Source organism: Pantherophis guttatus, chromosome 5 (genome assembly GCF_059756535.1).
Source record: "Pantherophis guttatus breed Tessera chromosome 5, ASM5975653v1, whole genome shotgun sequence".
NCBI classification, from domain to species: Eukaryota; Metazoa; Chordata; class Lepidosauria; order Squamata; family Colubridae; genus Pantherophis; species Pantherophis guttatus.
In genome coordinates, this window is record NC_142067.1 from 131314642 (window position 1) to 131328974 (window position 14333).

Genomic DNA, 14333 nt, shown 5'->3' on the forward strand with positions numbered 1-14333 from the left:
ATTCAAAATAATAATAGAAATGTTAAATCCTATAAACAAGAACATGAAGTCAAAATTGACGGTTCTTTAAAAAGTAGCCATATTTGAGATTTATTTATTGGTTCGATAAGATCCTGGCGCTCCAAACTTCTAAGATGTTATAAAGTGTGGAATCCGTAGTAAAAAAAATAATAATGTGTCATTAGTTACTACTTAACTGACCTAAACGTTTTATTTATTTACACAGAGTAACAGTTTTTAACCCAGTGGCTCAGTTGAGACCTCCACCCCAAAAGCATGCCCCTCCCCTCCGTTTCTGCCCTTGTTTTGGCTAGCGAGGACATGCCAGGGCTTGAGATAAGTTCTGATGCTGCCTCTTAAACCCCCTGGAAAGCCCCCAGCGCTGCCAGGGAGCGGAAAGGATCAGGCACAGAGGGCCCTGATGGCCACAGTTGCGTCCCTGGTTAGCATTGTGTGTCTTTAAGAAGAAGGTGTTCAGCTCTCTTAAGTTAGGGAGACTCAAGGAACACGGGGGTGCAAAATACACAAATGTCATAACATGAATTACTTCATTTATGTGTCTATGCGTCAGAACTCTGGGGAAACCGTGATAAAACCAACATCCCAAAACAAATCCTAGCAGACTTAAGCCACGTTCCCTGAACCACCAACAATAATTGCAAGCAGAGTTCCTGAGCTCCAAGGCCGCCTTGTCCCGGGGCTTGAGGGAGGAACTCCGTTTTAAGAGTGGGGGGTGGGCTTGCTAGAGCGGTCATTTGCTTCCTTTCCTCTCCTTTTATTATTTTACTCCTATTTATTTTAGCTAGGAGAAGAACTTGGTTTGGCTTTTGCCTTCATGCGTTTCTCCCATCCATCCTTTGAATCTTTGCCTCCCTTGGCGAGAGTTCCCAGGAGGGGCACCCAGCCCGATTCCTAGCTAGCTCCTCTGGGCTTCTTCTCCCAGAAAGACGGTCGCCTTCCCCATAAGTACAATAAAGTACTTAGTACAGAGTTACGCGCAGGTGAGAATTGCCAGGGCCTTTAAAAGATGACAAGTTTGTATTTTGAAAAAATCCCCACATGTTGTTACGCTTTCCGTGATTAAAAAGTTCAGCGACTCTGAAAAGTTTCAAAGCAGAAAACCTGCCCCCTGTTTGCTTTTTGTCTTCCTTCCAATTTTCTCCTTTTGTCTTGGAAGAAATTGCTGAACTGTATCTCTTTCCTTCTGCTGAAGAGCCAGTTCAGACGTGGGTGGGAGACGTGTCTCTTGTGCACCAGAGGGCACCCTCTTTCCTCACCCTCTAGAGAGTGCAAAACTTGGGATTTTTTTGTATTAGGAATTTATGCATGTTATGAATAAAACTATAAAATTAATCTGCTCTTTCACGAACTATCTAGTTTCCACATAGCAAATTAATTTGAATTTTTATGAGAAATTGTTACTTGTTCCTCATATAACATCAAACCCCTCCTATGCATAGTACTTTCTTATTATGAAACAATGTTTGTCCCGCATCTGCCAGGCGTCAAGACTGAGTCAAAGGCACACAGAATGCACGGACACCCCCAAGGCTGGTTTCTCTTGCTCCTCTGCCTAGTTCAGAGCAGAATTTCCACAGGGATCAGCACACGCTCCCTTAAATGGCCAGTCTGTGAGCTCAGGTTGAAGGAGTTACAGGCTGCCTTGGGTATTCAGTTGGGGTGAATTGGAGGATGGAAGTGGTGTTGGGGCAGGAGAAAAAGGCCGCCCTTCGCATTGGCTGGACTTGGGTCGACCACGTCACGCATGGCCTGGCTGAACATGGGTTGATGCAGAATATTTAGCTCCAATTCCCTTTCCTTCAAGGAAGGGCAGCCCTGGGATGGAATGGATTCCCCAGCAATGTTTTCCTTCACTGGGCTTCGTGATTAACCTCTAGGCTGCTTGTTGTGTGTCTGGATATTGTAAATGTTGATTTGTTTGGTTTAAATTTTTGTCCATTTCCGGAGCAACCCTGCTGTGCTTTGAGAACGGACAATGATGATGATGACGTAAAATAGGCTTTTCACATTTACTCTTTCTTCCCTATGAGTTCCTAAAGTATCAGGTTTTCTAACTGTGGTAATGACGTGGTGATTCTTACCGTAATTTCAGGAGGTGGCACAGACAGCAACTAGCAGACCAAAAAGGGCGTCAGAGCACGGCCAAAGAGTCTGATGAAAGCGATGCGGAATTTCTTGAGGGTTTTAAAGTTCCAGGTTACCTCTTCAAGAAACTGTACAAGTAGGTATATTAAAAGACATACCAGCTCTCGTTCTTAAACACTTTATTTTAAAAACCTCTTGCTTCCTTCCTTTGTTAGTGCCAGAATAATTTTGGGGAAATGTTGAAAAGAGTATCGGTGAGTGAGAAAAGTTACAAGAAATTAAAGCAGACCATGTTAGCCATACATTTTGGAATCCCTGGCAGGAGTGAACGGCTACAAATCCCTCTGCTTAAACTTTCAGAGAAGGGTGTCCTTCTGACCCCTCTTGACCACCCCAGTAAGCCGTGAGATGTAATCCCAACAGTTGACCTTCAGAATGGTCAAATTAGGCTTTCAAAGTTCTTGCTCTTATTCCCACAAATAGTTCCTGACGGGCAGGACAGAATTTGTGGAACTTCCCTCTTTATCCTAGCTGCCTGCTTCACTACTTCTGCTAGGAATCTGTATGGTTTCCCCCCCAGTCCTCAATTGGTGACGGCTGCTTCATCTGTCCCCGTGAAGGGCTCCCTTTTCAGGTGGTCATTGTGAGAAACGTTAGACACACTGTGCCTGGCTCCCCTCTTTCCCTCTGGGGGCAGCCTGTGCTTTCAGTGTTGAGCCTGAGGCCAGAGACTCTCAGCACCACAGTCCCTTTTAACACGAGAGTCACCGGGGGGAGGGGGGGCAGGAAGGGAACACATTTTAAGTAAATACGAAATAGAGCTCTGTTTTCAAGTGTCAGTTGATTAATTTAATAGTTTCGGTCGTGGATTTGGAATTACTTATTTGTTTTAATCTGGAGAAGTGCCTCTATTGGGTGTATTTTCCCTTATAATTTATTTACCAGGTAGGGCCCTCCTGCTTCTGCCTATTTTAATTCATCTTAATTGACTTGGATCTTGTGTCAACACTCATTTCAGTGCTCTTCTCACCCCAACCCTCCAAGGAGAAATTTCATGTTTGGTAAACCTTGATTTCCTAACCATGATTGCTGATAATCTATACTTGTCTAGAATTACATAGCATGTTAAGCCCTAAATCATGGTTTATATACTCCAGGGCCTGGATGAAAGCTTAGCCAAAGCCAAATAAACTACAGTATGACTTAGCAAAATGTGTGGATTCAATATTATTCATAAATCATGGTTACTTGATGTTTTAGCACATGGTTGGACACTCTCTCAACTGTTTTGTCGGTTTCCTGCCATTTTGAGTCAAGAAATGGGTAAAAGGGCTCTTACATTGTAAATTAGATTTACTGCACCTAAACTAAGATAATATTAATGCCCCCCCCCCCCCAAAAAAAAACCCACCTGAGGAAAAACAGAGAAACTCAGCCTGGTCTATGTAATCCCTTGCCATCCCTGCACCTGTTTGCCACCCCCTTCCTTTTAATCCATCAAAAACATGTTCTGTCTATCTGGAAGCCAGCCATCACCTTGCCATGGAAGTGCAATTAATAAAACATCATCTTAATTTGAAGAAACCCTTTTACTCTTTGTCCCTGTGAACAGACCATTTGGTTACTAGGAAGCTGCTGTGGCGTTTCAACAGCCCCCCCCGCCCCCCCAAGGCTGCTAAAAACACGGTCCCTGCGGATCCAATGGAAGGCAGGAGCTGTTGGAGTAACCCTCATGTTAAACATGAAATACCCTTCAAAGAAATGTCTTCGTGTAATTCAAAACCCTTTTAACTTGTGACTGTGGCCCTGCTGCAATATCCACGTGGCTGTGATGGTCGGAAGGGCCAGGACACGAGGTGCACCCGGCCCGTCTTTACGCACGCACTCTCTCTCTCTCTCTCTCTCTGTCTGTCTCTGTCTCTGTCTCTGTCTCTGTCTCTCTCTCCGTCTCTGCTCCCTTCTGCGGCTTCCCTCTTCGCAGGTATCAGCAGACAGGTGTGAGGTGGCTGTGGGAGCTGCACTGCCAGCAGGTAGGAGGCATCCTGGGAGACGAGATGGGCCTGGGCAAGACCATCCAGATAATTGCCTTCTTGGCAGGCCTGAGTTACAGCAAGATCAGGACTCGCGGCACAAATTACAGGCAAGTGCTCTTCTGCAGACCGTCAGTCTGTGAAACCCGATTAATATTTCATTGGATGTATTGCCATAGAGAAGAAACTCATTCATTATTAATGATATTTCAATTACAATATTTCTTTAATTCTTACTGGGGAACATCAGAGCATTTTTTTATGAGACAGTGGAGCTGGAGGGCAGGAAAAATTAAACATGTAACACTCTTAATGAATTCCAGGCATCGATGCTTCGTTTTGTAGCTGAGCCTCACCAGATACTGTGGGTCAGATCTGCTTGTAAGGCCAGGCAGCGCCACAAGGTTGCTTGCCGGATTAATAGTTTACATACTAGGGACTCTTCAGTTAGGTGTAACACTTTTGGTCAGAGGCCGCAAAGGCACGACGCGGTCCAAAGCTCCGGCAGCCGCACTCTCCCAGGCGGCCACCAGGTCTTCGGTCGGATCGTGTGCCAGGGTCTCAGGAAACGGCCCAAGCTCCGTCAGGAACCTTTCGGGATCCATCAGGCACCTGGGACAGAACCATCTGGTCGGGGGGGAAGCGGCTGGAAAGTCCAAGTGAAAGAGCGAATGATCTGTCCATGACAAGGGTTTAATGTCTAGGTCCCCTCTACCAAGATCATTCAACCACTGACCAGAGACGAAAATCAAGTCCAGAGTGTGTCCCCCTATGTGAGGGGCCTTGAATTAACTGGGTCACGTCCATGGAAGCCATGAACTCCCGAGCCACCTCTGACTTCTCACCTGCGGATGGTAGGTTGAAATCCCCCATGACAATAAATCTGGGGGTATCAACCGCCACCCCGGCAATAACGTCAAGCAGCTCGGGCAGGGTTGCCGCCACGTGGCAGGGAGCCAGGTACGTAGTCAGCAAACCCATCTGCACCCCACGGCCCCACTTCACAAAAAGGGATTCACATCCGGCTATCTGAGGAACAGTGGTCTCTCTCGGACTAAGACTTTCCCTAATAATCGCCGCCACTCCCCCACCCCTCCCCTGGGCCCTTGGCTGATGAAATGCACGGAAACCTGGTGGGCACATTTCAACGAGGGGAACCCACCCTCCTGGCCCAACCAGGTCTCCGTAATACCTGCCAGGTCCGCACCCCCCTCCAAAATAAGATCACAAATGATCTTATTTTGTAGATTTAATATCTACAGGGAGGCTCCTCTACAGTATTGATGCTGCTGCAGAAAAGGCCTGAAAAGGAATTAAATTCGGATGTCTTGCAGAGAGGATAGATGGCTGGATAAGGAAGTTGCAGTTGTGGGCCACAAACAGTATCTGATGTGACATGGACAAGAAAAAAAGAGAGAGAGAGAGAGAGGACAAACTCAATTATAATTTGCATAAATAGAAGCCTCGTTTCCACCCAGGAGGAGAAATAGGGACTGTTGTGTCAGAGTCTAACTACACATTTAGTATTTTGCCAAATTACAAGCATCATATCTTAGCATGGAATTTTAAAAATGGCAGCAAGTTTTGAGAAGAGAAGTTCATCTTTAATTCATCTGGGGTTAAGAGTGGTGGTATTCAGCCTCTTCTATCTGGTTCGGGTGAACCGGTAGTGGCGGTTGTAGGAGGCTCCGCCCACCTTCCTGTCCGTAACCACATTCATCCCTTTGACGCTCTGCACACAAAGGCCCTGCGCACGCGCTCACATTTACAAACCGGTAGCGAAGGTAAGTGAATGCCACCTCTGGCTGGGAACCTCCAGTCCCAGAGCTTTTACAGGCCCTGAAATGTGTTTTGTTTGCACCAGATGAACAACGGGGCCTAATTTCCTGCATTTCTTAACCTTTAAATCTCAGTGTAACCCCTACAATGGGTGTGTATAGCGATCTGTGTGTGGGGGTGGGGAGGGGATCGGGGGGTGGTGGAAACCCTCACTGACTGAAAAGGGAACCTTGCTCTAATGGAAGGGCTGCTGGGTTTTCCCAGATACTGAAGTGTCGCCTCTTCTCCCAATTCTATTGTGGGTGGATTTGAGAGCTCCCTAAGAGGAAAAGCCGTTTGTGGAACCATTACCTAAGCCTGTGATTGACTCCCTCTTTTTTCAGGCATTTAAGCAGTGCCTGGATGACTATTTGTTGGGGATGGTTTAATTTTAATTTATTTGCTGGACGGGGATTGGATCGTAGCCGCCTCTTTCAGTTTTAGGGTTTTGATATCCTTCAGCTTCCATTCATGCAAAGGATCCTGAATAGCTGGCAGCCGAGAGACCCGTCCTCCGTCCTCCGCATGATGTCTGCTCCTGAGGCCCAATCCTCTCCCCTCCCCCCACCCCCCTGGCCGCCAGTCACAAGCAGGCCTTATGCTTAGGGTCTCTGGCTGAGCGGTGCCATCTCCCTCCCAGAGCATTGCAGCAAAGGTGTAAAGTGGTGAGATCTCTACCCTTGACCCCCAGGGGTAGGATATGGTCCAGGAAAGTGAGCAGGATCCAGGCTGGCAGGGCTTCAGTTTATCTGTCGGTTTTTGGGCTTTCCCCCTGGGTGCCCTGGACCCATGGCCTGATCTCTCTCTCCCCAGGAGCTTTATCAGTTCTGGAGGGTCGGGGGGGGGTGTTAACCTCTTATCATTGGGTAGAGACCCTCAGTCATCCAGGTCATAGTTGTCTCAGAGGTGCTTTTAATTCTTCAGAAGGCAACTGGACGGGTTTTTTTCCCCCTTGAGGAAGAAGAACAAGACGTTCTCTTTTTCATCTGATGAAGAACGGATGAAGCTTCTTGGATGAGAAGCAAAATGTTTTCTCCTTTTTCCTCCTCCTCAAGGAAAACAAACGGCCCAGTTGCCTTCTGAAGAAAACAGCACTTCTGAGGTGGTGATTGGATGCGTCTGTGATATAAGGCTGAGTTTTCGTGGGAAGAGGAGCAGGCTGTACTTGCATTCTTGTTCCAAGACCCAACCAGGCAGCTACAGCCTAGAAAACCAAGCTGCAATTTTGCTAAGCTCAGCCACAGTTTTCCCTTCAGGGATGCCTGGTATCCTTCAGTGGTGACTTTCAGGAGACGGTTCAAACTTTTTAGCAACTTTCTGAATGGACGGGTGTCAGATCTTTTCACTAATGTTTCCTTCCCCTAAAATATTCAGTGAAAAAAAAGGCTCTGTAAGAACTCTCTTTGTCTCTGATAAATTTGATAGGGAAATTATTTCCTTCTAGTACACAAGTGGTAATTCAACCTTTTAGCTGAGGCGGCGAAGGCCTTTCTCAACCCTTGCCTTCGTTCCTCCTGTCTGCCCCAGGCACAGAGGGCTGGGTCCCACGGTGATCGTGTGCCCAACCACCGTCATGCATCAGTGGGTGAAGGAGTTCCACGCCTGGTGGCCGCCGTTCAGAGTTGCAGTTTTACACGAGACCGGCTCCTATGCTGATAAAAAGGTACCTGCTTCCCCCCCCCCCCCATTGTTCAGTTAACGTCAGCCTTCCAAGCTCTTCTTGCGTTTATTAAATATCCCCATACAGGAGCAGTTCTTCTCTATTTCAAATATTGTGTCGTTACTCCTGGACGCTGTGTGTGAATATTACCCGCCTTAAGCAATTGGGTGGTTTCCTTTCTTTCCCAAGGGGGAGCGTGTAAAGTCACAGCCCTCTGACCGGGAGGTGTGGGATTTGCTTTCTGTGTGGGCTGCCTTCGGTCCCAGGAGGCAGAGGCCGTAGGGAAGAGCTCACGTCCCAGGCGGCGTAAGTCAGGCTGTCTCCCGCTTCATTCCCCCCTCACTTCTCCAGAGGGGACGTTGCGTGGACTCTTTGGTTTCAGTTTCCCAGCCTTCAGAAGGTACAGAAAAAGTTTGGGTCCTTGCGCAGTGCGTTTCCACAGTCTTGGAATTTGTCCCTTTTGCTTCGGTCATTCCGCTTTCAGGGACAGTGAGCCCCTCTCCTTTGGCTGCCCTCGGTGACCTTCCCGCAATCCCCGGGCTGCATTTGGGGCGTTTGAGGATAACTCCTGTTCAGCTGTTCTGACCTAGGCTTCCCCAAATGCAGGAAGCAGAACCCTGGTCCCGACAAAACCCCTCTTATTAAACAAACAGTGAATTCCTCTCATTCACCTTCACCTTCAAGGGAGAATTTACAGTCACAGACCTTATCTGGCTTGGAGAGCTGCCAGGCCGATAGCTTCAGAACTTGGCAAAGAGTCTTGGAGAGTCAGAAACCAATTAGGCGAACTAATTGTCTCCTGCAAACTCCACTCCCCTTTCGCTGCTCTTTTATTCCCTCTGGGCAGGGCCATTCATCGTCCACCGGTGGCTTTTCTCCCAAGTCGACCCTTCTTCCTTAGCTGTTCCCTTCGTTTGGCAACTCTGCGCATTTTTGTAGGTTCAGGGGTCCAAATTATTCCTCTACTGCAGTATTTTCTTATGCATCTTATAGCTTTAGGCGCCTGTATTGACAATGGTCTCTGAACATCCAGTGCATTAATAACAGCCAGAATTTTAATGGTAGCCCTCACTTAGCGACCGGTCACTTAGCGACCGTTCGAAGTTTTGACGGATGCTGAAGGTTTGAGAGGATGGGTCCAACTGACCCCGCCTTCTCTTTTCTTTGGGACAGTCTTGCCTCCCTTCCCGCTGATGGGCTGAGCGGGGCCTTTACTACGGCACCAGTTGTGGAGCAGTCTTGAGTAAAGAAATTAACCCGGCAGAACTGAACTTCCCTTAAAGGAGAGGCAGAAAGGGGGAAGAGAGGCCGGGAACACCCCGGAGAGCCCCTCCGGGGAACCCCGAGAGCCCTCTTCCTTTCCAGGATTGAAAAGATTTATGGCGAGTTTTACATCACCTTAAGCTGAAGTGGAGAAGTGGCCGTGATGAATTGCCTTCCCGTCTTTTCCTTCATTGTCAGCACAACTCCTTGTTTAATAAAGTTTTGGCTTGAAGGAAATTTTAATTAATTACAGCTTGGGTAAAAGCCGGAGCCGTGGGCCTCGGCTGTGCTGCGCCTGCCGTGAGCGGCCTTTCCGGGCCGTCCGGGCTGCTCCTCTTCCCTCCTCTTCCCTCCTCCTCCTCCTCCTCCTGCGCTGACAGTGTGATTTATGGATGTTGTTTCCTACCTCCGCTCTGATTGCCCTCTAGGAGGGTTTGGTCTCCTGAGCCTCTGTAAGAACGGCAGCCCTTCCGCAGAACATCTTTTAATGACAACGGTGCAGCCGCCTTCTCCAAGTCGGGATAATTGCAGACATACCCTATTAATTGCAAAATCTAGGAGAGGTTACGTATTTTACAAGCTTTTAATTTGAAATCGCCTCAGATGGTTTGCTCTTAGCTCTGAGCAGAGATTTTGGTAGCTTCTGCCAGAGACCAGGATAGGAAGAGAGGAAGGGGCCCCTTTTTCTCCCCTGAATTAGAGGCCTGGGGGTTTCTGAAGAGACTGGCTGTCCAGAACACGGTAGCTGGTGGGGGAACGGGCCTTCCTTCATTAGCCGGCACTCGGATGTCCTCCGATGGAAACGCCATGATTCACAGAGCTGGTGCTGCCATGCGGAAGAGCAGTAAATAAATGAAGCTGATTGGAAGCTGATTTGTCTCCCTGGCAGCAGGTGATGAATTCAGAGAGAATCCATTCAATCAAGGTGATTTCTGCAAATGACATGCTTTGATTAAAAATGTTGCTGCCCGTGTATTTTTGGGAGGGTGCACACTGCAAATCGTCACACGTTGCCTTCAAGGGTAATGATAGCAGAAGATGCAAGTATGGTGTCTAAATGGCTGGATGGCCTTTTCTTAAGGATGATGTAGTACTGGGTGCCATCACTGAGAGGGTCAGACTAGATGGTCTCTAGAATCCCTCCCAGCCCATACATGTAGTGGTGTCTACGTTTTCATCCATCTTTATGTTTAGTCCAGGTAGTCCTTGACTTACAAATTGAGCCCAAAATTTCTGTTATTAAGTGAATTTTGTCCCATTTTATGACCTTTCTTGCCACAGTTGTTAAGTGAGGCACTGCAGTTGTTAGGGACACGGTTGTTAAGTGAATCCGGCCAGTTACCAAGTGCCTGAATTTTGATCACGTGCCCCAGGGGAGGCTGCAGTGGCTGTAACTGTAAAAATGGTCATCGGTCACTTTTTTCAGTGCCGTTGCAACTTCGAACCGTCACTAAATGAACTGCTGTAAGTCTACCTGTGGGGGTGGGGAATCTTGCTTTGCCTGCCTGTCTCTTGCAATCTCACCTGCTGAGAGAGGAACCAGCTTGCTCTCCTCTGTGGGCGGGAAAGGCAGAATTGGAAGAATTCCTGTGAAAGCAACCAGGCAGCTTGGATTGATTTACAGAGGTGTTTGTTTTCGGAATTGCTGGTCAGGATCTTCCTGTTAAGACAGCCAGGAAGATTATACGAGAGAAAAAACACTTAGCTGCACTAATAACCATAATTTTCTTGAAATCGACTCCTCCTTGACTTGTCTCTTGTAAACTGTGTGTTTCCATAATTGTAGATTATGGAACCCCTGAAGTTTTCCCGCAGCCCTGAATCAAAATGATTGTCTAAGGGCCAATTTCCAATTCTGTTTTTTGTGCTGCACAGTGGAAGCTCCCACTGAGTTCTGTGGGATACAGCAAGCAAGCAAGTGCACGGAGAACTCTGTGAGGACACAAAAATCACCCCAGCCCATGACAAAAACTACTTGGAAGTTGGGCAAAGTTAGTTCCCTTCTCCCAATATTTCTGGCCCCGTTCACATAAGGTCAGCAAACATACAATATACGATGATGGCAGCAGCCATTCGTGAAAAGCACTGTCTGTGTGTGCATTGTAAACACTTGTGTGTCCATAGAGGTACAGATTTCTCTTTAACTGGCAAATAAGTGAATGCACATTTACAGCCTCACAAATGGATTATTTTCTGCTCCATTGACAGCTCTGGTTTTCTTCTGTGCCTGAGAATTACTTGTAAATTGAGATTTCTGCTTTCCCAGAAGTCTTTCCTTTGTTGGCTTCTTCACCAGCCTCTGCCATGTAAGGCCATCTGTCCACCGCTCAATAGATGAGGCACACCACACCACGCTAAACAGCTGTAAAATGCCCCAGGCGTAATCTTGTGTGGCATCCTCTTTCCTTCTCTTGTCGGATTTTCTTCGTACTTCTTTCAGTTGTGGCTTAAAAACCACAGCGTAGGCCTTTGTGCAATGTGTCATCCATCACCCAACCACAGTTGAATGTAACACGGGACTACATGGGGGGCCTGCTGGGTGTCACCAGGGGCCTCTCCGGACTCAAGTTCTCCTGATGAGAATCTGGTATGAACTAAAGTGAGACACCGAAAGTAGTTCCCCCCTTGAAAGAAGATGGAAAAGAGGGGAGGGTGTGTGTGGCTGGGGTGCAAGGTGATGATGTAATGTCCTAGAGGGGAAGCCTGCAGTGGGGCACTTCCAGGTTCTGCCGTGGGTCTGGTGCCCTTCAGGACCTTCAGAAATGATCTAGATGAGGGGGGTAGAAGAAGGGGAACTCGTCAGATTTGCAGGTGAAACCAGGCAGCGGGGGAGTTGCCAACCCTTTGGAAGAGAGGCTCAAGATTCAGAAAGATCTTGAAAGACTTGAGCATGGGGCCCCATCCAACAAGACGCAGCCCAGTGGCGAGAAAAGCGAAGTCCTGCATCTAGGCAGGAAAACCACCTGTGCAGGTATAGCATAGGTGGCCCCTGGGCTCAGCAGCAGCAGCAGCAGCAGCAGCAGCAACTGAGGGGGGTCTAGGAGTCCTAGGGGGCTCCCACTATGAAGTCTGAGCCATCAGTTTGCGGCAGCTGCCTAAAAGGCCAACGTTTTGCAAATGGCCACTTTGTTAAAGAATCCCCTCTGACATGTATATTCTACCTTCCTTTAAAAAAGTTGATTTGTGATGTAATTCCTCATATGGCCGATTCCCTGTGACTTAGGTTCCACGTAATCACGTGGTGTCATCGCCGTACTGTAATCCTTATTATTCTTTAAGATCTCACTTTGTTTCCAATTTAACACAGAGCAACTGTTCAGTTAGTTTAGCTATGCAAGAAAATCGTGGTCCCTTCACTGTTTAATAATCTTAAAATAATCTTTTTGCAGGTAAAACTGATTCGTGAAATTGTGGCCTGCAATGGAATCTTGATAACCTCCTATTCTTACATTCGCTTATTGCAAGACAACCTTCAGCGGTACAACTGGCATTACGTGATTCTGGACGAGGGACATAAAATTCGGAATCCCAAGGCTGCAGTTACACTGGCTTGCAAACAGGTAGGATCCTTTAAACAAAAAAGATGGGAAGCATGGATTGCCTTGGATTGTTATTTGCTGACTGAGAGCCCTCCTCCCTCTACAGCATTCCATTAATTAATCTCCAAGCAAGATCTGATATAATACCTTGATGTCCATGTATATAATTCGGAGGCAAAGAATATATAGACCATAGATTACACATAGCAGAAATGCTTAGATTTTTACATGAAGTGAATGTGTTCATTTCCCTAGTGAGGTTAATGAGTGTAATGAATGAGTTCTAGTAATTGCTGCAACTAAAGTTTTTCAAAGTACACTCAGCAACAACAGGATTTCCGTCCTTATCTCTACTTCTGTAAAATCCTTTATGATGCTATTTCTTTGCATTGAACAAATTTATCCTTGTGTTTAAAAAGAGGACGGTTGAGGGAGAAGAAGAGCCCGGCTGACTTTCCCAGCCTTTCCAAGGAATATTTTGCTTTATTCAGAGGGAATTCAGGGATAAACCATTTTGTATCTTTACGGATTATTTGAATTTTAGGAAATGGTTTCATTAAATAACATAAAAATAATGCTTTGACTTTGGTAGGTCTAAATCTTAACCCTACTAATTCTAATGTGGATTCGTTCATAAAGAGTTTTTTTAATAAGCTATAAATTCAGAGAAAATTATTCACTATGCATGAAATTGCAGAGGAGGCAGTGGAATTGAGAGTATTTGAAAAATAGACAGAATCTCAGAAAGAATAATAATTTTAAGTGGAGCAATTCTGCAAAGCTGTTGGAATGATTTTAGTTCATTTTAATCTCACACAGCACCATATCACATCATTTGAACAGAATTGTGTCTTTTGATTCAATGGGACATCACAATTTCTTTTCTTCCCGTTGCAGTTCTCCACTCCGCATCGGATCATCTTGTCTGGGTCACCTCTGCAAAACCACCTCAAGGAGCTGTGGTCCCTCTTTGACTTTGTGTTCCCAGGGAAGTTGGGGACCCTCCCTGTCTTCCTGGAGCAGTTCTCGGTCCCCATAACCATGGGGGGATATTCCAACGCCTCTCCGGTCCAGGTAACAACCAGGAGGGTCCCCCTGAAAGAGTCCTTTGTAGGTCTATCAAACCTCCTCTGGAAACCCTCTCTTGGCTTTTTTCTGGTAAAAGGCATGAGAAGGCACTGCTGATTTCGGGATTTATTGATTGAAGTTTATGGGAAGAAGGGAACTATGGTAGGCAACCCGGAGGAGCTGGAGGTGGCGATTGCGCTGTTTGTAGCTGCTACAAAGAAGGCTGGAAGTCACTTCCCTAGATACCTTTCTTGCTTTTTTTTTTTTTTTGTTACCCTTTGCTGTTTTTTTTTATCCTTACTTCCGCATCATTTCCATGCTGGGATAAAAAAGTATGAGAAACGCTTAGTAAAGTCACTGGCATTTTTTCCTCCCCAAAGGTGAAAACTGCGTACAAGTGTGCCTGTATTTTACGGGATACGATTAACCCCTACCTGCTGCGCAGAATGAAGGCAGATGTTCAGATGAGCCTCTCCTTGCCAGATAAAAATGAGCAGGTATCTTTAATTTTGTCCAATTTCCCTGTTTCCACGTCAGCATGAAGAAATGCTTGACCTACACATCCCTGGCAGGAGAAAAGTGCCTGTGGATACACACAACTTCTCCCTTCCATTTGCTCAGATGTCACCTTTGAAGAAATTCTGGCCTAGCAGAATAAAACATTGCCCCTTAAAGTTGGGAATAAATTAAGATCAGACCTCTTACAGGGAGATTGACCCCTGTCCAAGTGGATAATAATCCTGGAAATGAGTCTTAATTGAAGAAGATCCTGGTGATACCCACTGGTGGCCCTCATAAACATACTGAGCTGTGCTTGCAGGCGACACTGAATTACGACGTACTGCACTG

At 46.7% G+C, this 14333-nt stretch overlaps 1 protein-coding gene across 4 annotated transcripts in view; it reads left to right on the top strand.

Annotated features, from left to right (window-relative positions):
• Positions 1 to 14333, top strand: part of ERCC6 (ERCC excision repair 6, chromatin remodeling factor) — a 38093-nt gene that overhangs the window by 13269 nt on the left and 10491 nt on the right. For all 4 annotated transcript variants that reach the window (XM_087895625.1, XM_087895626.1, XM_034415735.3 and 1 more), the window contains exons 6-11: positions 2114 to 2242; positions 4088 to 4246; positions 7482 to 7617; positions 12267 to 12437; positions 13314 to 13490; positions 13865 to 13981. In XM_087895625.1, the coding sequence (XP_087751751.1) occupies positions 2114 to 2242; positions 4088 to 4246; positions 7482 to 7617; positions 12267 to 12437; positions 13314 to 13490; positions 13865 to 13981 (889 nt within the window). The remainder of the gene's footprint in view (positions 1 to 2113; positions 2243 to 4087; positions 4247 to 7481; positions 7618 to 12266; positions 12438 to 13313; positions 13491 to 13864; positions 13982 to 14333) is intronic.